The sequence below is a fragment of the Natator depressus genome, chromosome 3 (genome assembly GCF_965152275.1).
Source record: "Natator depressus isolate rNatDep1 chromosome 3, rNatDep2.hap1, whole genome shotgun sequence".
NCBI classification, from domain to species: Eukaryota; Metazoa; Chordata; order Testudines; family Cheloniidae; genus Natator; species Natator depressus.
Window position 1 is genome coordinate 3666928 of NC_134236.1, and position 27567 is coordinate 3694494.

General features: G+C 55.2%; 1 protein-coding gene and 1 pseudogene across 3 annotated transcripts; both read left to right on the forward strand.

Annotated features, from left to right (window-relative positions):
• Window positions 1-5843, forward strand: part of LOC141984057 (uncharacterized) — a 64241-nt pseudogene extending 58398 nt beyond the window's left edge.
• Window positions 5844-7316: 1473 nt separating this feature from the next.
• DRC1 (dynein regulatory complex subunit 1) lies at window positions 7317-26067 on the forward strand. Of its 3 annotated transcripts, XM_074947333.1 has the most exons (17): window positions 7317-7462; window positions 8712-8799; window positions 9631-9743; window positions 11140-11323; window positions 12320-12457; window positions 13384-13470; window positions 15298-15420; window positions 16723-16862; window positions 18444-18578; window positions 18972-19207; window positions 19855-19997; window positions 21500-21589; window positions 22518-22604; window positions 22995-23191; window positions 23786-23929; window positions 24786-24888; window positions 25886-26067. In XM_074947333.1, exons 1-17 carry the CDS (start codon window positions 7317-7319, stop codon window positions 25940-25942), a joined length of 2211 nt encoding a protein of 736 aa, XP_074803434.1. In that variant the 3' UTR covers window positions 25943-26067. The 3 variants fall into 3 exon arrangements, with proteins under 3 accessions (XP_074803434.1, XP_074803435.1, XP_074803436.1); XM_074947334.1 differs by lacking the exons at window positions 7317-7462; window positions 8712-8799 and having other exon boundaries at window positions 11009-11323; XM_074947335.1 differs by lacking the exons at window positions 7317-7462; window positions 8712-8799; window positions 13384-13470 and having other exon boundaries at window positions 11009-11323.
• The last annotated feature ends 1500 nt before the right edge of the window (window positions 26068-27567 follow it).

Sequence of the window (27567 nt, forward strand, 5' to 3'; positions counted from 1 at the left end):
TTCAGGGGTCTGGTTCAGGAACAGAGGTTCAGGAGGAGCCCTGTTCTGGTAGGCGGTGGGAAGGTTCAGGTTGAGAGGGGCCAGTTCAGAGAGGGGTCTGATCCAGTTTGGGCTGGAAGGGGGGTTTGGTCCAGTTTGGGGGCTTTGGTCTGCAGAGGGATGCAGGTCTGGTCCAGTTCGGGGGTTCAGTCTGGGGAAGGACGTGGGTCTGGTCCATTTTGGCCTGGGGAGGGACGTGGGTCTGGTCCAGTTTGGTCTGGAGGGGGACACAGGTGTGGCCTGATTTGGAGGGTTGGCCCAGTCTTTTGGGGGCACAGCTGGTCCTGATCCTCGTCTCTGTGCCTCTCTGCCTGGAGGGAAGGAAGGACTAGCACGACTAGTATGAATAATGATGCTGTAAATAAAATGTATTACACGTTTTTTGTATTTTTATTGTCGAAATGTTTGAAACAGTTTTTTAAATGGGCCTTAATTTCATCCAATAATTAAATTCAAGCCCTGGTAGTTCATACGAGAAACATGAAGGATGAGCTAGTCTGACGGTTCCCTCTTAGTGGGAGCAGCACATAGCTGGTGGTTTGCCCAGCTTTGGCTTTTGTTCGCTCTTTGTACCCTCTGTGTTTTATTTTGTATTTTTTTCTTTTAGCATTTATTTGATGTGCACTTCTGTGTATCTGTTTGCCTTGGGGCTGCCATTGCTGGTACCCTAACGGCAGCTACCTCCACCTGCAACTTAAACTTGTAAATAAAATCTATGCAGCTGTGTGCTGTGTCAAAGACAACTCCTGTGTCGATCTCCCGTCTTCTACGCCTGTTCCCCAGGGGGGCCCACAAATATATTTGGAGCCAGGCCCATAAAAAGTTAATCCGGCTGTGATAAATGAAGGGAAGGAGGGGTAGCTCCCTTTTATGGACACCCAGCCTGCCAGTTAGCTATCAAATCCCTGTTAGTAGCTATTCTCTACTTGCTTTACCTATAAAGGGGTAACAAGTCCACAGGTAAAAGGAAGGGACTGGGCACCTGACCAAAAGAGCCAATGGGAGGGCTAGAACTTCTTAAAATTGGGAAAAAACTTTCCCTTTGTCTGTCTGTTGTTGTTCTCCGGAGAGGGGAGACAGAGCAGCAATGCTGTAAGAAGCTAAACCAGGTATGAAAAATCTAGGAATTACTTATCTGAAACCCCAGATATGTAAGTAAATCAGGGAATTTCTAGGAAGATGCGATTAGGGTTATTTCTTTTATTTCTTATTGGCTTGTGGACTCCTCTGTGCTGTGCCTGGAGGATCTGAGGGTGGCAGTGGGTGAGGGGCTTCTGAAAATATTCCGGTTCAATGAGGCAGCCACCCACCGCCACTGCTGCCTTGGCAGGCTGGTGAAGCCAACCTGGTCTCTTGCTGCGTCCTTTGGGGAACTGGGAGAGCGTTAGTCCTGTGTGTGCTGATTCGGGGGTTCGTAAAGTGTCACCCAGTGGGTAAATGCCTGGTGAATGGAGTGGGGTAAAGGCAACAAAGGGTTGTTTGGCTGTGTAAACTTGTCCGAGAACGGCGCTGATTTAAACAAAAGCGGGGAGTCAAAGGAACGGCATGAATGGAGGTTGTTCAGGCTGAAATGTGATGGTGAAATGACCTCCGGGGACACCTGTGAGGGGACAAGTCGCTGTCCAGCCAAGGCCAAGTCTTTGCTGCCCCTTCTCTATTTCAGCTTGGTCCCACCACCCGTCCCTGCTTCTAACCAGCGTATGGGGGAGGAAAACCCAACTCCGTTGTTTTCAGGTTCTTTTCCAGGCCCATCACTGGTGTCTGAGCAGTCTAGCTCCTGAGAATGACCTTGTATGTGGTGCCCTCGTTTGGTGTATTTGGGGTGTAGAAGTTGGGTTGTTCCTTTTACCTGTTGCACCCGTGCAGTGTCAGATGTCACATAGTTCATCCTGAGTTGCAGGGAAAGATAGAAGTGTGGTGGATTGTGACCTAGGGCTTGTCAGAATAAAATAAACTATTAAAGTTATTCTCTGCTCTGTGTCTTTCCTGTGCCTTTAAGTGTTTAATACGCAGAACTGGTCTCATCCCTTTTCGCAAATGGAGGAAGACTTCCTAATTCTAGGTAAACTTTCAGGCTGTTTTTAAGCTCTGCTTCTCATGACGAAGGGCGTTGCATCAATGAGACGTTTGAAACTCCGATGTCTTTAAAATAGCTCTCAAACAGTCTTGTCACCGGGATAACAACAATACAGTAAACAACCTGAGACCAGCAGGCCACATCACAGCTGGGCTGCTGCCATACGTCACAGCCACGTGGGGCACCCTGGGGAGAACTGTGCTCCCCGAGCACGGGGGCTGGAATTTCCAAAGCTGAGTGGCTGCCTCAACAGGAAGAGATGCCCCTCATTTGATGCACGAGGGGAACTGATATGCCTAGGAGACATTCAGAAAGGCTATGGCTGTAGAGAGAGCATGCCACAGCTTTGGGGTAGTCTGGGCATGAGTTAGAGGCCCTGCAGGAAACTCCACACTCCTGCGGAAGGGAGGGAGCATAACAGGGCTGAAGGGTTAACAGATGCTGGACCGTGTTAGTTCCTGGGACCCAGTCAGTGCTGGGGAGGCTGCCTGCGGGGCCTATGACAAAGATCCCTGTCGGGAGGAAAGAGGGTTGGTTTGGCAAAAGCAGGCTGTTCCCATGTGATGATAAAGAAGCTTTTATCTGCTCATTTGGGAGAACAGAAAGAGACGAAGGGTGCTCATGGCTTGCCTCCCAGTTACCTGATCCCTTGATGGTTTGCAGCTAGGGTTCCCCCTGCCCTCAGGATACCTTGCTGCCAAGGACATAGGAGGTAGGCTCTCCCATGGCTGGCAAGGGTGGGGTGCACCGTGGCTAAACAGCAAAGTAGAAGAAGCAGTGAAAGGCAAAAGGGCACCCTTTAAAAAGTGGAAGTTAAATCCTAGAGAGGAAAGTAGGAGCATAAACTCTGGCAAATGAAGTGTAAAAATACAATTAGGAAGGCCAGAAAAGAATTTGAAGAACAGCTAGCCAAAGACTCAGAAAGTAATAGCAAAAAAATTTGTAAGTACATCAGAAGCAGGAAGCCTGCTACACAACCAGTTGGACCACTGGACGATCAAGATGCGAAAGGAGCACTCAAGGACGATAAAGCCATTGCGGAGAAACTAAATGAATTCGTTGCATTGGTCTTCATGGCTGAGAATGTGAGGGAGATTCCCAAACCTGAGCCAGTCTTTTTAGGTGACAAATCTGAGGAACTGTCCCAGATTGAAATGTCATTAGAGGAGGTTCTGGAACAAATAGATAAACTAAAGAGCAATAAGTCACCAGGGCCAGGTGGGATTCACCCAGAAGTTCTGAAGGAACTCAAATGTGAAATTGCAGGACTACTAACTGTAGTCTCTAACCTATCATTTAAATCAGCTTCTGTACCAGACGACTGGAGGATAGCTAATGTGACGCCAATTTTTAAAAAGGGCTCCAGAGCTGATCCCGGCAATTACAGGCCAGTAAGCCTGATTTCAGTTCCGGGCAAACTGGTTGAAACTATAGTAAAGAACAAAATTGTCGGACACATAGATGAACATAATTTGTTGCGGAAGAGTCAGCATGGTTTTGGTAAAGGGAAATCATGCCTCACCAACCTACTAGAATTCTTTGAGGGAGGCAACAAGCATGTGGACAAGGGGGATCCAGTGGATACAGTGTACTTAAATTTTCAGAAAGCCTTTGACAAGGTCCCTCACCAAAGGCTCTAAAGCAAAGTAAACTGCCATGGGATAAGAGGGAAGGTCCTGTCATGGATCAGTAACAGGTTAAAAGATAGGTTTCAGAGTAGCAGCCGTGTTAGTCTGTATTCGCAAAAAGAAAAGGAGTACTTGTGGCACCTTAGAGACTAACCAATTTATTTGAGCATAAGCTTTCGTGAGCTACAGCTCACTTCATCGGCTGCATTGAGCTGTAGCTCACAAAAGCTTATGCTCAAATAAATTGGTTAGTCTCTAAGGTGCCACAAGTACTCCTTTTCTTTTTGGTTAAAAGATAGGAAACAAAGGGTAGGAATAAATGGTCATTTCTCAGAATGGAGAGAGGTAAATAGTGGTGTCCCCCAGGGGTCTGTGCTGGGACCAGTCCTATTCAACATATTCATAAATGATCTGGAAAAAGGGGTAAACAGCGAGGTGGCAAAATTTGCAGATGATACAAAACTACTCATATAGTTAAGTCCCAGGCAGACTGTGAAGAGCTACAAAAGGATAAAATGGCATCCGATGAAGTGAGCTATAGCTCACGAAAGCTTATGCTCAAATAAATTTGTTAGTCTCTAAGGTGCCACAAGTCCTCCTTTTCTTTTTGTGGATACAGACTAACACGGCTGCTACTCTGAAAAATGGCAGATGAAATTCAATGTTGATAAATGCGGAATGCACATTGGAAAACATAATCCCAGCTACATATATAAAATGATGGGGTCTAAATTAGCTGTTACCACTCAAGAAAGAGATCTAGGAGTCACTGTGGATAGTTCTCTGCAAACATCCACTCAGTGTGCAGCGGCCGTCAAAAAGCAAACAGAATGTTGGGCATCATTAAGAAAGGGAGAGATAATAAGACAGAAAATACTATGTTGCCTCTATATAAATCCATGGGATTACCACATCTTGAATACTGTGTGCTGATGTGGTCGCCCCATCTCAAAAAGGATACATTGGAATTGGAAAAGGTACAGAAAGGGCAACAAAAATGATTAGGGGTCTGGAACGGCTTCCGTATGAGGAGAGATTAATAAGACTGGGACTTCTCAATTTTGAAAAGAGACTAAAGGGGGATATGATAGAGGTCTATAAAATCATGACTGGTATAGAGAAAGTAGATAGAGAAGTGTTGTTTACTCCTGTTCATAACACATTAACTAGGGGTCACCAAATGAAATAAATAGGCAGCAGGTTTAAAACAAGCAAAGGGAAGTATTTTTTCACACAATGTAAAGTCAACCTGTGGAACTCCTTGCCAGAGGATGTTGTGAAGGCCAAGACTATAGCAGGGTTCAAAAAAGAACTAGATAAGTTCATGGAGGATAGGTCCATCAGTGGCTATCAGCCAGGCTGGGCAGGGATGGTGTCCCTAGCCTCTGTTTGCCAGGAGCTGGGAATGGGGGACAGGAGATGGATCACTGGATGATTCCCTGTTCTGTTCATTCCCTCAGGGGCACCTGGCACTGGCTGCTGTGGGAAGACCGGACCCTGGGCTAGATGGACCTTTGACCCCGTATGGCTTTTCGTATGAGTTGTTGGGGTAGGGGAAGTTTGCAGCTGTGTCACAGGGCCAGGCAAGTGGGGCTTATGGTGCCGCCACCACCAGACAGGAGTGGGGCGCAGCAGAGGGTTCCCGAGTAGATGCCTTGGGCATGCACGATTCGGTTTAGAGTGAGCCGCTGCCTTGCTGACTCCACTAAGGCGCGCCACAGACTCCCTGGCGCCTTGGCTGTGCCATGGAAGGCTTGTGCTGCAGCACTCAGGTGCTGTCCAGCCGGCTGCTGTTCTACGCTCACGTGCGCTCAGTTCCCCCGTACCCTGGTGAGGGCCAGTTGTGGCGAGCGGGGCAGAGAGGAACCTGAGTGCCAGCTCACCAGGGTGCAGCGTTACTAAGGGCAGCATGGATGAGTTCCCTGACGCTTTGGAATCCGTGACTCCCCCTCCTGCTGGACTCGCAGACGGAAGGGCTGCAGAAGGGCCTGTCCAGGAACTCTGAGGAGCAGGAGGAGCGGATCACGGCCCGGAGCCTCTGCATCGCAGCCTGGCTGGAGGCCAAGTGCCCTTTGCCATGGACCCCAGCCAGTTTGTAGGGGCAGGAAGTGAAGAGGGAGCAGGAGCCATGCAGCTCTCTCTGCTCCCACTGCGCCGCTTCATTTTGCACACACATGCGCACTGGCCATGGCTGGGACACGGTGCCTTAGAGCAGTGGTCTCCAAAGTGGGGTGCGCCGGAGGATCCCAGGGGGTGCACGGACGGCACTCCGCCGTTTTTTTTCTTCGGTGGCAGCTCTGCAGGCCTGCAGCAGGTCTTCCCTCCTTCCTTCAGTGGCACGTCTGCGGTAAGTCTTTCCCTCTCCTTCGGCAATACCGTGAGGGTGCACGATCCAAAAACTTTGGAGACCACTGCCGTAGAGAGTTGGGATCCTGAAAAAAGAGTGGGATATTGCTGGTGAGGTCAAGAGAAGGGGTGTGTTGAAGAGCAGGGAGATGTCAGATGGGAGGGAGGAGGGCTGCTGGGGGAAGAGTGAGGGAGGAGCTGGCTGATGTGGGGAGGAGGGAGCAGGGACTGTGGGTGGGGAGGAAAGAATCAGGGGTGAGGGCTGAAATTAACTGGGACTTGGTTGGGCCACTGGCCCAAGTCAGGTTCTGGGGAGGCCAGAAGGAAGGGGCTGGAGCCTGCTGGAGAGAACAGACCTGACCCTTGCGTGGGGCCTCTGAATACAGCCGGAACCTCACTACAAACCGTCTAGGGGCCAGTGTAAGGACACACTACCGGGCTTCTGGATAGACTTGACATGAGCAGGCGGTCCCAGTAGACACCAGAAAAAAATGATCAAGCTCGAAGTAAGTGAGAGAGGGGCTGATTCTGAGCAGCGATGCTGGGTGGGCGCTGGGCAGGGCAGCGACGTGGACCCTGGACCCCTAGGCCAAAGCAGGGGTAGAGGGAAGGGCCGGGAGCTGCAGCGGGGGCAGGCTAGGTGCAAGGAGCCTGGGGCTGGGCAGGTAGCCTGGCATGGACCCCGGACCCCGAGGGCAGGTGCAGGGAGACGCAGGGAGGCTGGGTGTCCAGAGCAGGGGTAGAGGGAAGGGCCGGGAGCTGCAGCGGGGGCAGGCTAGGTGCAAGGAGCCTGGGGCTGGGCAGGTAGCCTGGCATGGACCCCGGACCCCGAGGGCAGGTGCAGGGAGACGCAGGGAGGCTGGGTGTCCAGAGCAGGGGTAGAGGGAAGGGCGGGAGCTGCAGCGGGGGCTGGGGAAGTGCAACCAGCCAGGGCCCTGGAGCTGCAGCGAGGCCGAGGGGGATTTGCAGGGTGCACGGAGCAGGCCACGGAACTGGGATCCAGGCAGCTGCAGGGAGGCTGGAGGCAGCGCGCGCGGTTGCAGGGGGCGGGGCTGGGGCGGGGCCGGGCGCGCGCGGTTGCAGGGGGCGGGGCTGGGGCGGGGCCGGGCGCGCGCGCGCGGGTGTGCAGGGGGCGGGGCCCGAGCGCACACTGCCGAGCTCGCGCTCCGCCCCCGAGGCCGCGCGCCGCGTTGCTTAGCGACGCTGCGGCCTGGCCCGGGGCCGCCATGAGCCGGGCGGCGCTGGCCGAGGGGGAGCCCGAGGGGCCGGGGCAGGCGCGGGCGCGGCTCCCGTCGCTGAACTCGGAGGAGCAGGAGGAGCGGATCGCGGCCCGGCGCCTCCGCATCGCGGCCCGGCTGGAGGCCAAGCGCCGGTGAGAGCGGGGGGCTGGGACCCCCGAACCGGCCCCGCCCCCTCGAACCGGTCCGAACCCCGAACGGACCCCAAACCGGTCCGAACCCCGAACCGCCCCTCCCCCGAACCGGGCCGAACCCCGAACCGGCCCCGCCCCCCCCAACCGGTCCGAACCCCGAACCGGCCCCCCCCGAACCGGCCCCGCCCCCCCGAACCGGTCCGAACCCCGAACCGGCCCCGCCCCCCCCAACCGGACCGAACCCTGAACTAGCCCCGCCCCCCCAAGCCAGCCCCCCCGAACCGGGCCGAACCCCGAACCAGCCCAGCCCCGCTGAACCTGGCTGAACCCCGAACCAGCCCTACCCCCCAACTCCAAACCAGCCCCCTCTGAACCGCGACCCGCCCCCCTGAACCCGGCTGAACCCTGAACCAGCCCCCCCCCACCGGGCTGAACCCCAAACTGCCCCCCAACTCCGAACCCGCCCCCCGCGAACTGCCCCTCCCGAACCCGGCCAAACCCTGAACTGGGCTGAACCCCGAACTGGCCCTGACCCCTCCCAACCTGGCTGAACCCCGAACCGCCCCCCTAAACGCCGAACCGCCCCCCCAAACTGCCCCCCCCAAACTGGGCTCGGGCATAACCGCGAACCGTTCCCCAAATTTTTCTTGTCTGAAAGTCAGTAGGAGTGGGAAGGGGGCAGCCTGGGTGCCCAACTGTGGGTCGTGGGTGGTGGAGCCGGCCTATCCCTGGGAACCCAGGGACGGATTCTTCCCCCTCCCGGGGCTCTTGTCATCCGCTAGCCAAATTATTGCTCGCGTCCGTGTGACACGGGCTGTGGGAGCAGCAGCCTTAGAATTAGGGGACGGATCCAATCGAAGACCAGCTTTCTTCTCTGCATGGGGTCAGATGAGCCGGTGCTCCTCTGAAATCACTGCCAACCGTCTTGCAAATGAGATCTGGACCCAAACACGGAGCAGTCCACTGGAGCTCACTAGGCAGGAGCCTCCTCACCGGGCACTGATGTGTTCCACCATGGCAGTAACCCTATCGTCCTTGCTAACCTCCCAGGTCATGATGGGGGGACCCAGCTATCTCCCGTCAGAGTCTGAGAGCATCTGGGTCCCTCTTCCATCCGAGCACTGCGCTGACTCACCCTTGTGGGATCTTACAGGATCACAGAACCAGGTGTTATGGCTCCATGGAGATCTTTAAGCTATGGAAGATGGCATGTTACTAAAGAGTTTCTCTTCCCCATGTGCCCACACAGGGAGGCCCTCGGAGAAGATCCAGATGCGAAGAAGGCTGAGGCAGAAGAACTGAGCAGGAGCCACAAGCAGATAGAAGAAAGCAGACAGGTTAGAACTAAACTATGGTGATATAGATCAACATAGGCAAGTCGATTAGGGCGTCTGAATCAGCTATTTGGCTCTGGACTCCTATTCGGTTAGCCTTTGATGTCACAGCCCAGAGTAAACCAATGGATCTGTGTGTTTTGACATAGCCTGATCACACAGGCTGCTCAGTTGGGGACTAATGTAATGTTTGAAAAACATGTCCATATGTCAGGGAGATCTACAACCATAAGCTCATGAGAATTGTTGCGTCTTAAGCACCCAGCTGCTTCTACCTCTTCACCTTTAGGAGCTCCTGAAAACAGCCTCCTATTTTCAGCTCCGCAGCTAAAGCCTGGCCAACACACAGTATATTGAGCTTCCAAGTACAGCATGTGTTGTGTGGTGCCCTCTCATCACACTAAGGGCACAGCGAAGCTAGGACGCACTGTGAAGGACGCGTCCTCCTGGTGGTCACAATGATTCTTCGAGATGATGGCCTGCGTAGAGCTGCCCTGCGGGTGACACGCAGGCCTCGGACGCATCCGGTTCTTTCCTGTATAGTGAGAATCTGTTGTAAGGCTCTGACCTAGAGAGGAAGGAGGGTGGGGCATGCGGGTCCATGCTGGGAGTCATCTCAAAGACCCACAGTCACCAGGGGACGTGAATCTTTTTTTCTTCTTCAGTGGAAGCAGCAGGTGCACAGACTACTTGTATTTAGGTACCTAAATATGAATGTAGGAGCCAGACTTTAGACACCCTGGCTTGAAAAATGCTAGCCAAGTAGTCCTCCAGTGTAACGAGTTTGGGCCCCTTTGCCTATCATTTTGCTCTGTCATTTTGCTGCATTCACAGAGGCTAGCCAAGCTGCTGAATGACGGCACACAGCTAGTGACAAATATCCAGGTGGCTGCAGATGCAAGGGAGACCCAGAGGAGGGCTGAGGAAGATGAACTGAAGCGACAGAGGTAAGAGATCCCCAGCTCTGCTGTGTCACTGGCAGGAAGATCTTTGCTCCCATGATAGGCCCTAAGCATCCCCTGAAAGCACCAGCTTGGGCCGCCCACATGCTGATCAACTGGGGGCTGCTTTGGCAACTCACTGGCAGGCGAGAACTGCGATTAATTTACATAAATGAGCAAATTGCAGCCACCCTCTTTTGTAATATGGAGAGGTGGCGTGGAGAAGCTGCAGGTCCCTGCATGCAATGTGGCCTGCGTGGTTGGATCTGGATGGAGCATTGCATGCTGGTGTGTATAGCTTCCCCAGCCCACACTTGGGCATAAGAAGGTGATGGTGATTCCTTGTGAGAACCCTGTGGCCTGCAGGTTCTCATTTAGCCACCACCCCTGGTTTAGAGGAGCCAGCACTGGCCTCTCCTCTTTGGGATTGCAGTAGAGAAGCCTGGGTGTTCAGCCCCATCTCCCTGCTGTCGGACTTACCAGTTGTCATGAGCAAACAAGTCCAGCGTTGCTGAATGGACCCATGCCTCTTAAGAGCCCCCAGTCATTTTCATGGCACTCCACAGGAACATAGTGGGACCAGAGAGCAAGGGGACTGCCATGGAATTGTGAGCCTTTCACTTGTGGGTCACTTTCGGAGAGGACTGTGTGCAATGGTTTTGTTCTGGGCTAGTTCTTAGGTGACCTGTGTCCATCTCTCGGCTGGCAGCCTTGCTGGAAGTCTCATTAGGAAAAGCAAACCCCCTCATTCCCTGGTGATGGCCCACTGGCAGGGCATGTGTGTGAGGGAAGCACGTGCTGCTGCTGTGTGTACTGTACCTGCTCCATGGATGAATGGAGGTCTTGGGTCCCTAGTGCTGCAGATCCAGCACCTTCTGCTAACGCTAACCTTACTGGATCGGTGACTGCTGCTGGAGCTAGGCTTCCTGGGCCAAGCCCACTGTCAGCAGTGGTAATAGTGCGGGGTGTCTGCGATGCTGGCCTCCTGACAGACCCAGCTTGCCAGACGAGCGTTTCCACAGCCAGTTTGTTCTGATCAATTTTTGCTTGTGTAATGTGCTCCCTTTGAATCCAGTGTATTCCCAGGGCTCTGATACAGAGACCAGTCCTGCAGCCATGTTTGTAGTGTCCTCTACATACTGGCTGTGGAGTCATCTCTCTTAGTGCATGGAATCTTTTCAGATCAGAAGATGGAGCCTATCATTAGGGCTACAGAAAACCTTGTTGCCCCACTAAGATCTTGTCTACCCTTTGGTTTAAAACTGATTTAGTCCCTAAAGCTGGTCATCCATGAAGACACTAACATGGCTGGAAATCTCAGTGTGGATGGGCCAAGGGCAGCTGTCAAACCCTCCACCAGCCCCAGTTCTGTTATCTGCCTTGTGCTGGCTGCTGTCTGCAGGCTCGAGAAACTGGAGAATGAATCCAAGACTAATCAGGACAAGTTTGAAGAGATCACCTCAAAATGGGGCTCAGCCAAAGAGAAGACCATCCCGCAGGACCTGTGGGACGTGCTCAACCAGCAGCAGCAACAGTGTGCTCTGCTCATCGAAGAGAAGAACAAGCTCATCAGTGAACTGCAGCAGGTAGATTGCCAGAGCGTGTGTGTGTGTGTGTTTGTGTGTACGTACACAACTGTGGGGCACAAAGGGTCTTGTTGGAGCATGTTAATATTAGAGGGACACTGTCCGAGAGTAAGTGACCCAGAACTGGCTGGCTGTTTTTCCAGGGCACTGTGCTAGCCTACAATGGCAAACCCATATACAGACTCAGCATTCACTCATGTCCTGGCAGTAACAGACCAGGACCCAAAAGATCCTGTTCCATACTTTTCCCACCCATACCCAGCAACCCTCCAAGTTCACACCCAGGCTCCTTCCGAGCAATTTACTTCCCTTTCCCTCAGCTCCTCCGTTACCCCTGACTCCCCCAAGCCTTTGCGCTGCTGCTGAGGGGTGTGGGAAATATGGTTCTGGATTGTAGCTTAAATGAATTATTACTCAGAGCTCTGTATTTATATGCCTAGTAAGGAATCTATTTGTCAAAAAGCATTTACTGAGTCTTTTTTGTTGTCTATATTGTTACGGACGTACTTGCTGACAAGTACTTTGGAATAAGTGACCAAAAATAATTGAAACTGGTTTGATTATATTGTGTTATTTTGACAAATAAAATATGTAGAATTTTGCAGAACTTAAAAAGATTGTGTGCAGAATTTTAAATTTTTTGTTGCAGAATTGTTGTTTTTGGCACAGAATTCCCCCAGGAGTAATCTCCCTGCCAATGCATGATTGTTCCTATAGTTTATTCTTGGGGCTTTCTAGTCCTGCCCCCTTTAGTCCAGACAAAGGTTAAATAGCTCAAGCATTGGGGCTTCCTCCTCCTTGCTAGCAAGTGTAGTAGATCTTCCCATCATCTCTTCTCTCTCCTAACCACTGTTCTGTTCCTCAGTTCTCTTCCCTAGTCACCTTCCATAACGTCTGAAGGGGCAGATGCAGGGTATTGATTATTAGGTTCTCTGGCTTGTGATGAACCTCTGTAGAGCAGCATTTATCAGTTCAGTGTCTGCACTTCTCCTGCAGGAGCTGAAAAGCAAAGATGACCATTATGTGAAGGATCTCAAGAAGCAGTCAGACGACATTAACCTGCTGGTGGAGAGAATGGAGGAGCAGATCAGAAACCTAATGAAAACTTACCGTCGGGAACTCACGCAGATTGAGGTAGCAAATGGCTTCATAGCAGGATGGGAGCAAGCAGTGAATTATCCTCCCAATAAATCCACCAGGGAGTTCTCCTTAATGGAATTATCTCCGGCAAAGGGGTCTTTTGCTCATTACACTGGCATTTTAGCAACGCTGGGTTGTGGGCTGCAGTCAGATGTTTATGTGGACCAGAGCTCTCACTTTGCCAGGTAGAAATAAAAATGGAGATGAACTGAGCGCTGCAGGTCCAGGTTATGTGATTATGGGGTCTTTTCCTCTCTAAGTTACTGGGGATCCAGTGCAGCCCAGGTCAGTAGAGACTGAAAGTCGCTTCTGTTGATGGCTGTTCATTCCCAGATGTTTAAGGCCAGAAGGGACCATTCTGATTATCTAGTCCAACCTCTTGTAGAATGCAGGCCAGAGAATTTCACCCAATGGCCCATAAGTTTTGGTTGAGCTAGAGCGTTTCTTTCAGTTTAATGTAGTGGCTTGTTGCGTGAACTAGATTTCATCCTTGCACCCACACTAAACTGTTCAAAGACATCTTCCTACAAACTGAGAGAGCCAACAGCCTGCTTAACCCCAGACCCAGTAATGCCAGCCTTTATACCTGGCAACTGCTGGGTCTGGGTTGCTGTCGGGGCAATAGAGAGTGCACGTTGTCTCATGGTTAGAGCAGCGCACTTAGAGTCCCGAGGACTGGTTCTCTTTCCAGCCCTGCCACTGATCCCTGGTGTGACCTCGGGCACAGGGAGAGGATGCTGTGTCTGGGTGGCACCTGGCAGCGATCTGGAGCTGGCTTCTGTCACGGAAGCCTCTTGCCATTGCTCCCAGAGCTTGGCCCGGTAAACAAGGCTCGTCCAGCGTGGCAGAGCTGGCAGCAAGCAGGGAGTGGGCCTTGCGCTGTGCACGGCAACCCGCTCACTGCACTGTCTCCTTGTCAGAAAGCTTTTGAGCTGGAACGGCGAGAGCTGCTGAGCAGCAATAAGAAGAAATGGGAGCAAGCCATGCAGGCCCACAACGCACAGGAGGTAAGGGCCCCAGGGGGAATTGTGATCTGCGAAGGAAGGCTCCTGGGCCAGCAGCTGCTCCTAGGCACTGAGCAGTAGCACGTCTCAGTCCCTGTGCTCACTCTTGACATTGAAGAGCCTGGGGTCAGAAGGGGCCAGGTGTGGGCAGAGAGCAGGTGGGCCGAAGCCCAGTCCTTGGCAGGGTAATGAATGCTTCACTCTGCCCCCCTCTTGTAGGGTTCATGCTTGCTACAGGGCAGGCGTAACTCGGCAGCCCAGCAATGCAGGATCAGGCTGCCCTGCACTCCTTGTTCGTATTGCTCTGTACCTTGAAAAAGGCAATTGTCCTGCTCTGCTCAGCGCTGGTGAGACCTCAGCTGGAGCACTGTGTCCACTGGGCGCCATATGTTAGGAAAGATGTGGGCAAACTGGAGAGTCCAGAGGAGAGAGACAAAACTGATCAAAGGTTTCGAAAACCTGCCCTGTAGGGAAAGGTTAATAAAAGTGGGCCCGTTTAGTCTTAAGAAAAGAAGCCTGTTTGTGGGGGGGGACCTGATAAGTCCTCAAATCTGTTCAGGGCTGTTATAAAGAGGATGGGGATCGATTGTTCTCCATGGCCACTGAAGGAAGGACAAGAAGTGACGGGCTTTATCTGCAGAAGGAGATTCATGTTAGTTATTAGGAAAACACTCTTAACTCTCTGCGTAACTAAGCTCTGAAATAGGCTTCCCAGGGAGGTTGTGGAATCCCCATGACTGGAGGTTTGTAAGAACAGGTTGGACAAACCCCTGTGGGGGATCGTCTAGGTTCACTTGGTCCTGCCTCAGCACAGGGGGCTGGACTAGACGACCTCTCGAGGTCCTTTCCAGCCCTATGTTGCTATGACTCTGTGATTCTATAATCTCAGAAAGGTAGGGCTGGAAGGGAGATCAAGAGGGCATCTAGTCCAGCCCCCAACGCTGAGGTAGGATGAAATACACCTGAGTGTGAGGAGGAGTACTGGACTACGTTGTGCTAGTACACACAGGATTCCCACTTCCTTCTGCCCTGCCCCCAGTCACTTCTGCCCCTTCAGCCAGGGCTGGTTGCTTTGCTCTTACTATGGAGGCCAGGAAGTTGGGAGAGCCACCTTGGAGCCTGTGCAGAGGCAGCGAGATACCTCGGTGATGGGCAGGCTAAAAATGAATGAACAGAAGGGGGATCCCATATATGGTTGGTTTTTTTTCCACTCATTTTTTGTATGATTGACTGTTAGGCCACATCCTCAGCTGGTGTAGATCTGCTGAGCTCCCACAGACTTCAGCGGAGCTGTGCAAATTCACACCAGCTAAGCTCTGGTCCCGGTTTTGTACACGAACTCCTTGCTGCACTGGGGCTTCTTGGTGGCTGTGATGTGCCTGGTAAAGAATCACAGTGGAGCAGGAACAGCCGGTGTCACTTCAGAGGCCTGAAAGGAAAGGGATGGAATGGGTATCCAATTAGCCTGGCTAACAGCACGTACCGGGTGAGCGGGCATTCAGGGACTAGAGCAGGTGGCTGGCCCTGTACCGCCTATTCCAGTCACACCCACATTACACCCCGCATGCATGGTGGGTAAGGGAAAGACCTAGTGTTGGTGTCTGAAGTAAAGACTATCCGGAGTTGGGCACAGGGAGTGACACTCCTGCCTGGTTCGTTGATAGCCCAGGGAACATTGTCCCCACTAGGCTGCTGCCTGGGAATGGTCCATATCCCTCCTTGCTTTGGACTTGCCAGGGCAGCTGGGATCAGGAAGGCTGAGCAGCCAATCAGAACCGTGGCGATTCTCTGCGGTCGTTTGACTCTCCTCTGGTCTCCTTCTGCCCTCAGCTGGAGAACTTGATCACCCGCATGCAGACCGTGGAGGAGTACGAGAAGCAGCTGAATCAGCTGCAGGTGAAGGATGCCGAGGAATACGCTACCATCAAAATCCAGCTGGAGAACGATGTACAGGTGTGGAGAGCAGGGCCCCGGGGGAGCAGAGACACAGGACCCCACTGAGTGCATAGAGCGACAAGGAGAACACAGTGACAGCTCTGTGGCTGTCATGGGGAAGGTCTAAGCTAAATGGCTTTTTAGGAGGTCTAAGCTAAATGGCTACATTTCCGCAAACCGCATAGCTTGTACTGAGACAGGAGAGAAGGGCAGCAGAATCAAACACTCTCAGCCTTTCTGGGGCTTGGCTTCAGGGTACAAAAGTTAACAGTAGCAACCGTCCCCCCCAAGCTGGGCTACTCCTAGGATTCCTCCCTCATGATTGCTCAACCTGCCCCCTAGATCCTCTCAGACAGTCACTTCCAGCTCTCTTATATCCAGATGGAGTAATGAGCCACATGTATTAGTGAGTTAGCAGTGCTTACTTGCGATCAGCACCTGCTAATAGGGTGGGGGTTTCAGGCAAACACTGCCTGCTTGTTACAAGGATAGAAACTTTCATGCATGTTACCTTTTATCTGACTAGGCTCAGGAAGGCACTTCCCTCTGGATAGATTATTCCAGAATTATCCGTGATTGTGGCTTCCTGTGAAGCCACTGGTACTGGCCACTCAGCCGAGAGACTGAACTAGCTGGATCCCTGGTCTGCCCAGCACAGCAATTTCTGTCTTCCTGAGTAACCACCATTCGTATTGCAGACCTTGTGACTGAGACGTAAAATAACCCTCTTCCTACCGATGCGTCTTCAAGTGCTTGAATAACAATGTGTCCAACAGGAGGGAGGCAGAGAGATTCTCATACCTGCACCTGGATTGTGCGGCTTTAGCTCAGACAGTAGATGCTGCCTCTTCCCGTGTGCTGCCATGACAGCTGAGGGCCCCTTAACACTCGCGCTGACATTGCTTGGCTGGGGGCTGCTGGCAGGGAGTTCGGAGCCTGTGACTCTCCTTGCCAGCTGATGGAACTGTCCATGCTGCTGCCTGAGGGGTTGGCATGGGGGTGAGGAAGGTGATGCACTCTTTCTCCATGGCACTGAGTCGGTGGGTGACGGGCTAAATTAGGGGTTCTATAGCATGTCAGTATAGTGAATGTTTGTAGCCTCTTTCTATCAAGGAGGGCTTCATACAGGGCTCATCCTTTAGAGAAGGAGCTTCATTGTAAGACTTCTGCACTGTCTGCTAGAGCCTGGGGAGTCCGTTCTAGGCCCCCTCTTTTGAGAGCCCCAGGGCCAGCCATGGGATGGCAGGGAGGGGCTCTGTACTTGCAAACCTTCCCTTGGATACAACAGAGGATGGCTTTTTATTTTGTTTGGAATCACAGATCCTGGAGCAGCAGCTGCAGCAAATGAAAGCCATTTACCAGCTGAACCAGGAGAAGCTGGAATACAACTTCCAGGTGCTAAAGAAACGGGATGAGGAAAACACCATCATAAAATCCCAGCAGAAAAGGAAACTCAACCGGTAAAAGATCAGCCCAGTTCGTGTGGGGTTGGGGCAACGCCTGCAGCCATACTCAGCACTCTCTGGGTCACTGTCCATGTTCTCACTGCAGGCCACAGCCCTCTCCCTTCCCCCACAAAGGCTGAATATAATCCAGCTTTGCACAGGGGCTCTGTGAACAGAGTCCTTCCCGCTCCAGGGGTGCTGCAACCACTGGGCTGGGACGGGGGTGAGGAGTGGCCCACATTCAGGTGCTAGGACATCCTTGCCCTTGTATGTCCGGCTCTGGATGTGTGTATGGATTTGTTTACTCCTGGCGGAATTCTGCACAGGTACATAATTTCTGTCCCCTGCAGATTTCTTTGCTTCCCCACAGAAAAATGACTTTCTGACGGGGAAGCAAAGGGAAGCCACAAGAGTGGTCATACAACCTTCCCAAGCAGTATGTTTCGGGTGCCAGGGTAGCCGGCAGAGAGGTAAATCACTTGGGGCAGAGGGCGGGAATGGGGAAGACCCGGCTGATGGCTCCTACCCTGTGCCGGACTCAGCTGCTAGTCCTGACTGGGCTGGGGAGGATGGGACTTCCTCTTCCCCTGCACGGCATCCGGGGCTGGGTCAGACCCACCCCCAGATTTCTCCCCCGGCTGCAGGAAACTCTGCAAACTCCCCTCCCCCCAAATTTCCTGCACCTATCACTCCTCAGCTGCAGTGGGAGGGATCCCTGTACAGGGAGCTGCTACCCCATCCGCCCAACTCTCGTGCATCCAGACCCCTTCATACCCAGACCCTCCCACTGAGCCTCACCCCCCTGCACTCAGAACCCCCCACCTGATGAGCCCCACTCCTCCTGCACCTGGAACACCCCGATGAGCCAGCCACCCCTGGGTCCCCACCCCACCGAGCCCCAACCAGATGCACCTGGATCCCCACCCCACTGAGCCCCACTCCCCCAGTATCTAGACCTCCACTGAGCCCCTCCACACCCAGACCCCCTTGCCAAGCTCTATCCTCCCCCATACCCAGACCCCCCCTGCTGAGCCCCACCCATCTTCACCTGGACCCTCCTGCAGAGTCTCATTACCGTTGCACCCAGAACCCCCCAATGGGCCCCTGTGCATCCAGATCCCGCCCTGCACCTGGATCCCCCACTAAGATGCTCACGCCAAGATTGCCCCACAGAGAACCCTCTCAACCCACACCTGGATCCCCCTACGCTACGCCCCTCCAGACTTGGATCTTGCCTTGCTGAGCCTGCCTGCCCACACCTGGCACAGAGGGGCAGGGCTCTGGGGTGTTTCTGGGCAGACTCGGTCCTTGCGCTGTGTCACAGTTGGGTGCAGCCTCACTGCTGAGTCTGTGTTCCGGGGTGCGGGGGGGAGCTGCACAGTGATCTCCCGCCTCTGTGCAGCCTGTGGCCTGTGCTCCCCAGAGTCATGCTGGAGCCCCCACATTTATTTGACAAACAAAATTTGCAGAATTTTGCAGGATTTTAAAATATTGTGCACAGAATTTTAATCTTTTTGGCACAGAATTTTTAATTGTTTGGCACAGAATGCCCTCAGAAGTAATTTATTGTTGTTAACAGCCTGCTCTCCTCCTCAGGCTGCATGATGTGCTCAATAACTTGAGAATAAAACTGGCCAAACAGATAAAGCAATTCCAGGAGGAGAACCAGAACCTGACGGCCGATTACAAGCGCATAGTGGAGCAGTACAAGGATCTGCAGAGAACGATGAGGTATGGTGTGTCCCAGAGACACAGCCTCTCTTTGAGCAGGGCGAATTCACTTGGGCACTGGAGGGCAGCTTGGCGGGACCCCCAGGGCCTCATAAGTTAGTCCAAAGAGAGCAGATAGCAGCCACCCTCCCCTGGCTGCTTGGCTCAAAGTGGAGGATTGCTGGGGGGCCAGTAGTCTCTGGGATCTGCTCCACTGTCTTAAAGTTAAAGGCAGCTGCAGGCCCTATTGTGGCCCTCACCGGGCAGCTGTGGGGAGAGAGGTTACTCTCCGAAGCCTGTGACTGAGCACTGTCGGGGGCTTCTGACCCACAGAGGCACCCCATTGCTCCAGAGCATGGAATGCAGCATGGCACAAGCCTGACTCACAGGCAGGGGCCTTCCCCCTCTCGGCAGACACTTTGCCGTCGTTGATGCCCAGAAGTTCCTGGAGATCTGGCTGATGAACGAGGAGGAAGCCAAAGGGCTGATGTGGAAAGCTCTCGAGGCTGATCGCGTCATTCACACCCAGCAGCTGGGGCTCCCCTGGGTGGAGCCTGACTACTGGTTCCTGGACAACGTGGGCCCCATCGTGCACCGCAAGGCAATCAAATCTGCCAGCAAGCTGGCCCAGGAGGTGATGGCATTAACAGGTGGGACACATGGCGGCTGTAATTCCCCGAGGATCTCAAAGCCCTTCCCATGCTCTCACTGCTGACACCTCCCTGCACCCCATCTCGGAGGAGGAGGAGGCTGAGGCCCAAAGGGGTTCAGCGACTTTCCAGGAGGGCTCAGTGAGTCCTTACTAGGCGGGGATAAGCCCCCTAGCTCCCAAATCTCAGTGCCCTGCTCTGCTTTGCCTCTCTGGGGTGTGGCGGGAAAGCAAAGGGACCTGTTGTCATTGTAAAACCCCTGGGACCGCCAGACCAGATCTCTTTCTAATGACATGCACCTCTGCCCGCTGGCCGAGGCTGGGGTGGTGTCACAGCCAGCCCTGCACGTTCTCTGCAAATCCAGTTTTAAAATGGAAACTCCTCTGCTCCCAACCACCCCATACCCACCTGCTCCTCATTGTCTCCAGCTCCTAGAGGCCAGTGCAACATCAGATGCACCTGCTGCTTGCCAAGGTTTGCATCAGCTGCTGAAGTGGTAACCGCACGAGGTGGCCTCCAAGCATCTCCCCTTTCACAGCCCTCTGACTAGATTCCTGTGTTGATTCCCTGGGGGTGGTTACCTGTGCCAGGTGAGGAGTGCAGCAGGCGATGGGTCTTCTGAGCTTCCCTCTCCCCTTGTGCTTCAGAAAGCAGCCAGCAGGAAGAGGAGGAGGAGGCTGCGGAGGAAGGAAGACAAGAGGCAGCGGAGGCTGGAGAGGAAGTTAAACCTCCCCGGCACGTCTTGGTGAAGTCTGTCAAACACATCCTGGAGCTCCTGTGCGACGAGTCGGTGAGTTGGGCCGTCCTGGCCAGCTCCGACTGCAGAGGGCTCTGTGCTGCAGAGGATGTTGGCCCTTAGCCGGGCCGCTCCTTTGCAGAACAGCTCCTTGGATCTGAGGATTGTCTTCTTTTCCTGACCCCGCACTCTGGCTTCCAATGGGTTCAAACATCATCTGAGCCAGGGCCAGGTCCCCGTGCTTTCTACAGCAGCACCTGGCACAGTGAGTCCCTGACCCTCTGGGTGCCACTTTAATGCTCCCAATCATCCAGCTGTCTCAGTGGAGGGGTCACCCTTCAGGGCGACTCAGACCCATTCCGCCGGGCGTTCACGTGGGGAACAGACAGGAGTGTGAGTGCTGTTGTGTTGCCAATGTCTCCTAGCCCCATGCGGGGCTTTCCGGGTCTGATCTGCCACCTGCCCGTGCAGCATCTCTTGCTGCAGAATGTATGTGTGAGAGGAGATGCTGGTATGTGTTTGGTGCCACCTGCCTGCCACACCTCGGGGGAGGGGGTAGAATGGGGCTGGCGCAATATGGGATCCACCGAAATAGTAATTGGCTAAGCTGCATTCGCAAGAGCTTGTAGGGATCTAAAAACGTCCTTCCAGGGAGTGTCCTATGGATCGGCAGGGTCAGACAGCTGTCCCGCCATGGCACAAGCCCCATGAGACCATCTGCCAGGGTAAACACAGCCCTGCAGCCCCGCCCTCAGCTCTGCCAGTTGTCAACAGCAACTCAGCGCGAGCCCTGCTGGAGACGGCTCGGGCCATTCGTTATTGGCGGCACTAAGCTGCAAAGCAAGGGGTCCGCATACCTCTGAGTCAGTTGACACCTTCCACATCAAACACCTGCTGGACGGGGTGTCACAGCTGTCACGTGCCAGACGTGGCCTGCTTAGAGCTTCCTCCCCAGAGGGATACACGGGATGTTTTCCCCTAAGTGTGTGTGAATACACTGCCGCTGTGGCTGTCACCAGCTCCGGTGAAGAGGGTTATACCTGGTGCCACCTACTGGCTGAACAGTGTAATTCAGTTTGGCATTCCCTTACATCCTGTCCCAGCTGACGCCCATCAGACACACTAGAAAGTGATTTCCAAGTGCACGGGGGACGTGATTTCTGAGGTGATCAGGCCCAGTGCCCCACACTTGTCCTGCTGTTGTGTGAACTCTAACCCACCGTGAGATTGGGCTTTTCCACACCCCAGTCTGCAGCAGGTTAGGGTGTGTGCAGTGGGATTCAAATCACCATTGCAGAAGTTATTTAAAAACCTCTCTTAGTATGCCCGGGGCAGGAGGTTCTGAGCTGGGAGCTGTGCTACATTCTAGACCCAGATGAGAAATGGTCCCATCCCTCCAGATCACTTGAGTCCCCATTATTTGAGCGTGGAGGTTAGCACAGAGTAACTGTGCTGTGGCTGGTTCTGCCTGTTGGGTGAGTTAGCAGCTCTGGGATCCTAGTGTGAATTGAAACACTCGCTCCTGCGAACTCAGCATCTTGTGATTTCCTTCCAAGGGCTTCCTGATAGAGAGCAAGCTGCTGGGACTCCTGCAGCCCCTGGAGAGGCACGAGCGCTCCCTGATGAGGCTGGACTCAATCTTTGCGGTTAGTGGGGCGTCTTGCACAAAGCACATAGGTTAGGGGCACTGCAGGAACACATCCCAGAACCAGCCCCAGTGCCCGCGGGCTGAGAGCTGCTGGTGGATGATGCAGCTCCACAAGGGCGGACCTGCTGAGACGCTGCCTTTAGAAGCTTGTCACCTGCAAGGGGGGGAAGGGAGGAGGGGCATGGTCCATGCACATGTGACTTCCCGTAGGACTCAGTGGGGTGATCTCGTGTGCTCTGTTCCAGGAGTTTAGCTGGGGAAGGTAGAGGCGGGAGGCTCCCTTCCCAAGGGGGATTGCAAGGCAGAAGGAGTAAGAGAGATGGGATGTGTCTGAAGCCAGTTCCTTCCTTTGCCACCCCTCGTGCCGTCAGCTCCCACTCCCCTGGCACTCGCTCCCACTGATCCCCCAACCCCAACACACTCCTGGGCCTTCCGGCTCCCACCCTGTCCTGTGTCATTCCCAATAGAGCCCTCCATCCCCCCTGCAGATATCCCTGCTGCTGCCACTAAGACTCCACGTCTCACATCCCCTTCCCACCGGGGCCTACCCTCTTGAGGTCCTTTGTGGCCACCACCCTTTTGCCCGAAGAGAGCTGGGCTCCTCTCCCCTTCTTTGGGAAGAGGGATGGGTTTGGAGCCGTGTGACTTACCCTCTTTCCCTGGGGAAGCATGTACTGCTGCAGGGCTCCCAGTGTCTGACATCCCACTGAGAGAGACCAAGAGCTTGACCTGAACCTGGTCTTTCACTTGCCCCAGCTGAGCTCTCTTGCTGGTCCCGCGCCAGCCCCCTTCGCATTGGGAAGGGAAGGGCTGTGAATTTAGCTCAGGCCCATGGGCTGCTCCTCTAAAGGAAGCGGGAAGGGACCAGAGCAACATCTCGGAGTCCCAGCTGCCACCCGATCTGCTGTTTCTCTGCCTTTCTCCAGGCCCTCAAAATTGACAATGAAGACGATGTGTATACGCTGGTGGATTTCTTCTTGAAGTTCAAAGCCCAGCAGGTCGTCTCCAGCCAGGTATGATGAACGTGGGCATCGCGGGATGAGACCCAGCAGCCCCGGGAGGAGATGGGGCTTGTAAAGCCCCGTGAGGGGGGGAGGGAGTTGGTGTCGCTCTTACCAAGAGAACCAGCGTGGTCCAGAGGCTGCAGCCATGACACCATTGAAATGGGTGAAGTCTAAGTTTCCACCAGTGCTGAATTTGGCCCCCATGCCCCTGTGCTTTGTGCCCAGTGAATACAGGTGTCAGTCATAGACACTAAACCAGGGCTCCGGATGGCTGGAAGCCTCCCGGGTTTGCAGGTTAGGGTAGAGGTGCTGTGGGCTGGGAGGAGCATTACCGGGTTAGCTGTAGTTGGAGCCTTGTGTGGCTGGAGTTCACTCCCGGTGCGTGTGGCTGCCGTGCAGAGTAAGGAGTGGGCAGTGGAGGAGGGCCCTGAAGACTTTGCTGTGGATGCAGCGAAGGACGACGGGGGATCCGCTGCCCCGAAGGAGGAAGGCACGGCCCATCAGAGCTCGGCAGCGTCACTGTCCTCTTTGCTCTTCCATCACGATGACGTCCTCAAGGCCCTCAAAGCATTTGTCCGGGACTTCCAGAAGTCAAGGTGAGCAGAGCTCGTTAGCTGGGAATGGGGTGGGGGGCTGGGCCTCGTAGGCTGGTTGCGAATATGAAGAGGACGAGAGAACGGGCTGCAGGAGTAGCCCTGTGATCCGAGTGTGTGAGCTGGAGGAGGGGCAAGGCACGGGAACCGCGGGAGTGAGGCTGGGGAGAGCGGGAGGCGCATCTGGGCTGGGGATTGGCTGCGAATGCACTGGGCGTGTGTGCTGGGCTACGGAGGCTGGGCTGATCTGCCCAGCAGTGGAAAGGTCCCCGCCGTCTCCCCCGGGCACAACTGGTTTCTGTAGGAGACGTTGACGAGGTGGGGCAGGGCAGGTTCCCCACAGTGAGTGGGGTTCATTCTGCCTGGGACAGCTGTGCAGTGGGGAGCAGGTTGGATTGGGTGGGGTGAACATGGTGGGGCAGGCAGACGTGAATGAACAGTTGTGGTGGAGAGGAGCCAGTCGCTGGCAGCAGAGAGCTGTGAGGCTAATGCCAGCGCTGCCCCAAGCCATGGCCCCTCCTTTCAGACCTGGCTGGGTGACCGGAAGGGTGGGCCGAGCAGTGCCGTGAGCCCAGGGCTCCTCTCTCTGTCCCTTAGGGACAAGCGGCCGCAGGTGAAGAAGGTGATGGAGGAACGGGACAACTCCAAGGACTCTGAGTATTGGGAGGCCCTGGCTCACGTCATCCCAGAGTCAAAGCTGAAGGTTTGGGATGCGCTGGAGGCGGCACTGGAGAAATACTAGTAAGTGCCCCAGCCAGGGGCCCCCAGCCATCCCACCCTTGGGTGTGAAGGCACCAGGCCTGGCAGTGCTGAGGGGGCTTGTCATTAGACGTGCGACAGAGCCCAGCAGCTTGCTGGGACACTCCTCTGGGCCGCTTGCCCCCTGCCCCCAGCTGCCAGTGCACACGTGGGGGGCTTGTCTTCACGTGCCCTGAGGGCTCAGCCTGGGGGACCCTGCAGACAGTGCCTGTACAAAGGGTTACCTGGCCATTAATGAACTCCAGGGGAGTCCAGCTCCCAGTGGGGAAGCGCTGGTTCCTGGCCTGAGAGACCCCTTGCTGGGCCGTGTCTGGAGGTAGGGTGACCCCTGGTGGTGGGATAGTAGAAGATCAGTTTCTCTGGTTGATTCATGTTTGGCTCTTGCCCATCCTTGAGTGCCCTGTAAGTGACCAGAGCATGACTCTTCAGCTTAACCTCTTAACGGAGGTTTTCCACCAGTGACATTCACAGCATCAGCCGCTCGAGCACACCGAACGCTCCCCCCAGCTGAGCTTCCCAGCCCCTGGGCCCCCTGCAGCCAGGAGGGACCGTGCTATGTCAGTGGCGTTCTCCGGGGTGCACTCAGTCGCTCCTGTGTGGCCGCGGAAGGTGAGCTGGGAGGAACACGGGATCTAACTGAAATGCCAGGGGCCATTTGTGGGCAACACAATCAATTTAGCCAGGCTGGGGCATCGCTCATCCCCTGCTCTTGAGAAAAGCGGGGCCACAGCTATACGTGTGAAATACAAAGGGCCTGTTAAAAGCCAAGCCCCCAGACCCACGGGGAGGAGGCTTTGCCGTCGGGAGGTTTGACCCATTTCCCTTCCTCTTTGTGAAGCTCCGTTCTGAGCCAGCGGTCGAAGCTGCTCACCGATCTTGATGGGCTCCAGCAGCAGAACACGGAGCTGCACATGCTGCTGCATCAGTACCTCACCTCCAAGGTGAGTGGGAGCTGGTACCTCGCTGGGCCCAGGGCCTCTGGGCAGCTGCACTCGCTGGCCGTCGGAGCGCTACGTGAATGCTTCTTGCTAAGGCTGCCAGACGCCCTGCATGGCAGCTGCCCCCATGGCCCCGTGGCAGTGAGCAAGGATGAGGGGAGGTGACGCAGGGTGTAACCGGCCCGGCTGACACCTCACAGGCTGCAGGCAAGCAGAAGAGGTGATTTCTGAGCTGTGGGAGGTGGAACAGGCTGGTCCTTGGGGCTGCAGCCAGGGCCTACCCATGCATCCTCTGCCAGCCAGGGTGGGCAAGTGGAGGGGTGGAGAGATGCCAGGGGGATGGGCATAGGGCCAGGAGGGGCTCTGAAGGCCAGCAGAGGGTTGGGTAGTGGGGTGGACCCAGTAGAGACCTCTTCAGGGGGGTGAAGTGATGGTGTGCGTGCAGAGAGAGGATGCCATTGGGACAGATGAGCAGAGCAGGAGGAGAGAGAAACCAACCCTGCCGTGTTTGGACTGAAATGGGCAAAGGGTCCTAGGTCCCTGGTGTGCATGTCCCCCCCTCCACCCCCCCCGTCTCCCAGCTGACAGCAGGTTGGGGGGTGGGGGGGACATGCAGTACGTCCCATATTGTTCCAGGACATGAGTATTCAGGGCTGGGAATCCGGCGCCTTCCCAGACACAGCACTCGCTGTACCCGGAGAAGAAAGGTGGGAATGAGCAGGGGACACTCACTGTCCCTGAGCCCCGCTGAGCGGCAGAGTCACCTCCCATGGGAGTGGGGAGCCCCAGTACTAGAGTCAGCCTGGACCCGGCCAGGGAACAGCGTAGCTCTTCTCCCCATCGTGGCTCGGAACCGGAGTGTAACGCCAGCGGGCAGAGCGTAGTGGCACCTCGTCCCCGCCCAGAGTGAGGGCCCCGGGGCCTCTTCCAAGCCAGTGGGTGTGGTGTGCCCCCGAGAGCACCGTCACCCTCACTGTGGCCTCGGCTTGTCCCGGCGCAGGTGAACCAGGAGCTACTGATTCCACCCACCCACGTGGTAGAGCTGATGACGCCGTGACGGTCAGGAGGCCAGGAGTGCCGGCAGCCAGCATGAGGTCCCTGCCGTACGCCCCTCCCCACGAGCCTGCGGTGCTGGATCCAGGCATTCCCTGGATGGCAGCGGCTGGAATAAACCCCCCTTTAAAACAACCGGGCTGCATGTGTGTGATTGCTGAGGAGAGATGCTGCCCTCTGGGATGACGCCAGGGCTGGCTGCCCTCTCTCACGGAGCAGCAGGGCTCAGGCTGGCAGCAAGGTGCCTCTCACTGTCTCTGCTACCTTGACGCTGTGTGACCTGGGTTGGCCCGTTTCCCTCCCTGCTGTCTCCCATCTGTTTTACGGTGGGGCGGTCAGCGGCTGCCGGGGTACTCACACAGGGAAGATAAGGCTGATTATGTCTGGCTCCCCAAAACCCTGCCCAGCCTTAGCCCACCAAGCACCCAGCCCCTCACCCACCCTTCTCTGCCTCTTTCGATCAGCCCTGCCTCCCATGCAGCAGTTACCATGAGCCTCCCCCCATCCCGCCTAGCCCTGGGGTCAGCCCTGGTCTCCCTCAGTGGGGCTAGGAGGTGTTATTAGAGACCGTTAGGCTGGGTGGGGGGCTGTGCAGCGGACGCCAAAGGTCATGTAGGAACAGTGTGTGGACAACACCCCTCAGCCCCCCCGCGTGAAGTAACAACCGCAACCTGGAGCCACACATGCTGCCCGGGCATGTGCTGTGCAAAGCGAGGCACGGCTCTGCAGGCAGGACATGACGCGCGTGCATTGCATGGCTGGGGAGAGCACGTCCCTGCTTCGCTAACTGACAGGGCTCAGTCCTGCGGGGGCCCCTCCCTCACAAGAGCTGAAAGGGCACCATGCACACCAGTGACCAGGCCAGTGTGGGTGGGTGCACCTGTGCTTAGCTCCTACTGGGCGTGCGAGAGCATGATCAGCTGGGGAAACTGAGGCACTGAGCGTTTGTGACATGTCCAAGATCACGTGCAAGGGCAGCAGCAGAGCCAGGAGTTCTAGCGCCAGGCCCTGGCTGGGTCTGAGAGCTAAATTCACCCTGCCCTTTAAACAAAGACCTGCTGGACGCGCCTCTTCCCAAAGCATGGGCCTGCCTGCTTTGCTAAGCCACCAGGCCAGGGCTACCCCCATGCGCTGTGCTGGTTAACGGGCCCTGCTCAAATTAGACTGGTACCCACCCACCCACCCCCCGGCTGCCTCCCCGGGGGGACGTAGGTCATTCTAGCCGACTGGTATAGCTGGCCCTGCAGGGAATGAGGGCCTACGCTATACCTGTGCTTTCTGTATTAAGCTGTGTCCGTGCCAGGGGACGCCCCAGGCTAACGGTGTCAATCAAATCACCCCCACCCCCATGCTATAGGACACTGGTACAAAGTGCAGGCCGCAGCCTGGGGACCAGGCACATGGGCCTAGTTGGGTCATTAACTGCGTGAGCCCCGTGACTTCCTGGCTAAACAGCCGTCTGGCTCTCTGAGATCCGGGCACTGGGGCGGGGGCACCTTGGAGTCACTTGACATGCTACAGCAGCACTTCAGTGTAGACGCTACCTAGGCTGACAGGAGGCAGGCGCCGGTCCCCACAGGTAACCCACTTCCCGCGTGGAAGCCTGCGTCTCTCACCCTAGGGCTGGCT

Coding starts and splice junctions, on each gene's coding strand:
- DRC1 (XM_074947333.1), top strand. CDS start 7,317: ATGAGCCGGGCGGCGCTGGCCGAGGGGGAGCCCGAGGGGCCGGGGCAG. Junction 15,421..16,722: donor AGCTGGAGAACGATGTACAG/GTGTGGAGAGCA, acceptor TTGGAATCACAG/ATCCTGGAGCAGCAGCTGCA. Junction 23,930..24,785: donor GCGGCACTGGAGAAATACTA/GTAAGTGCCCCA, acceptor CTCTTTGTGAAG/CTCCGTTCTGAGCCAGCGGT.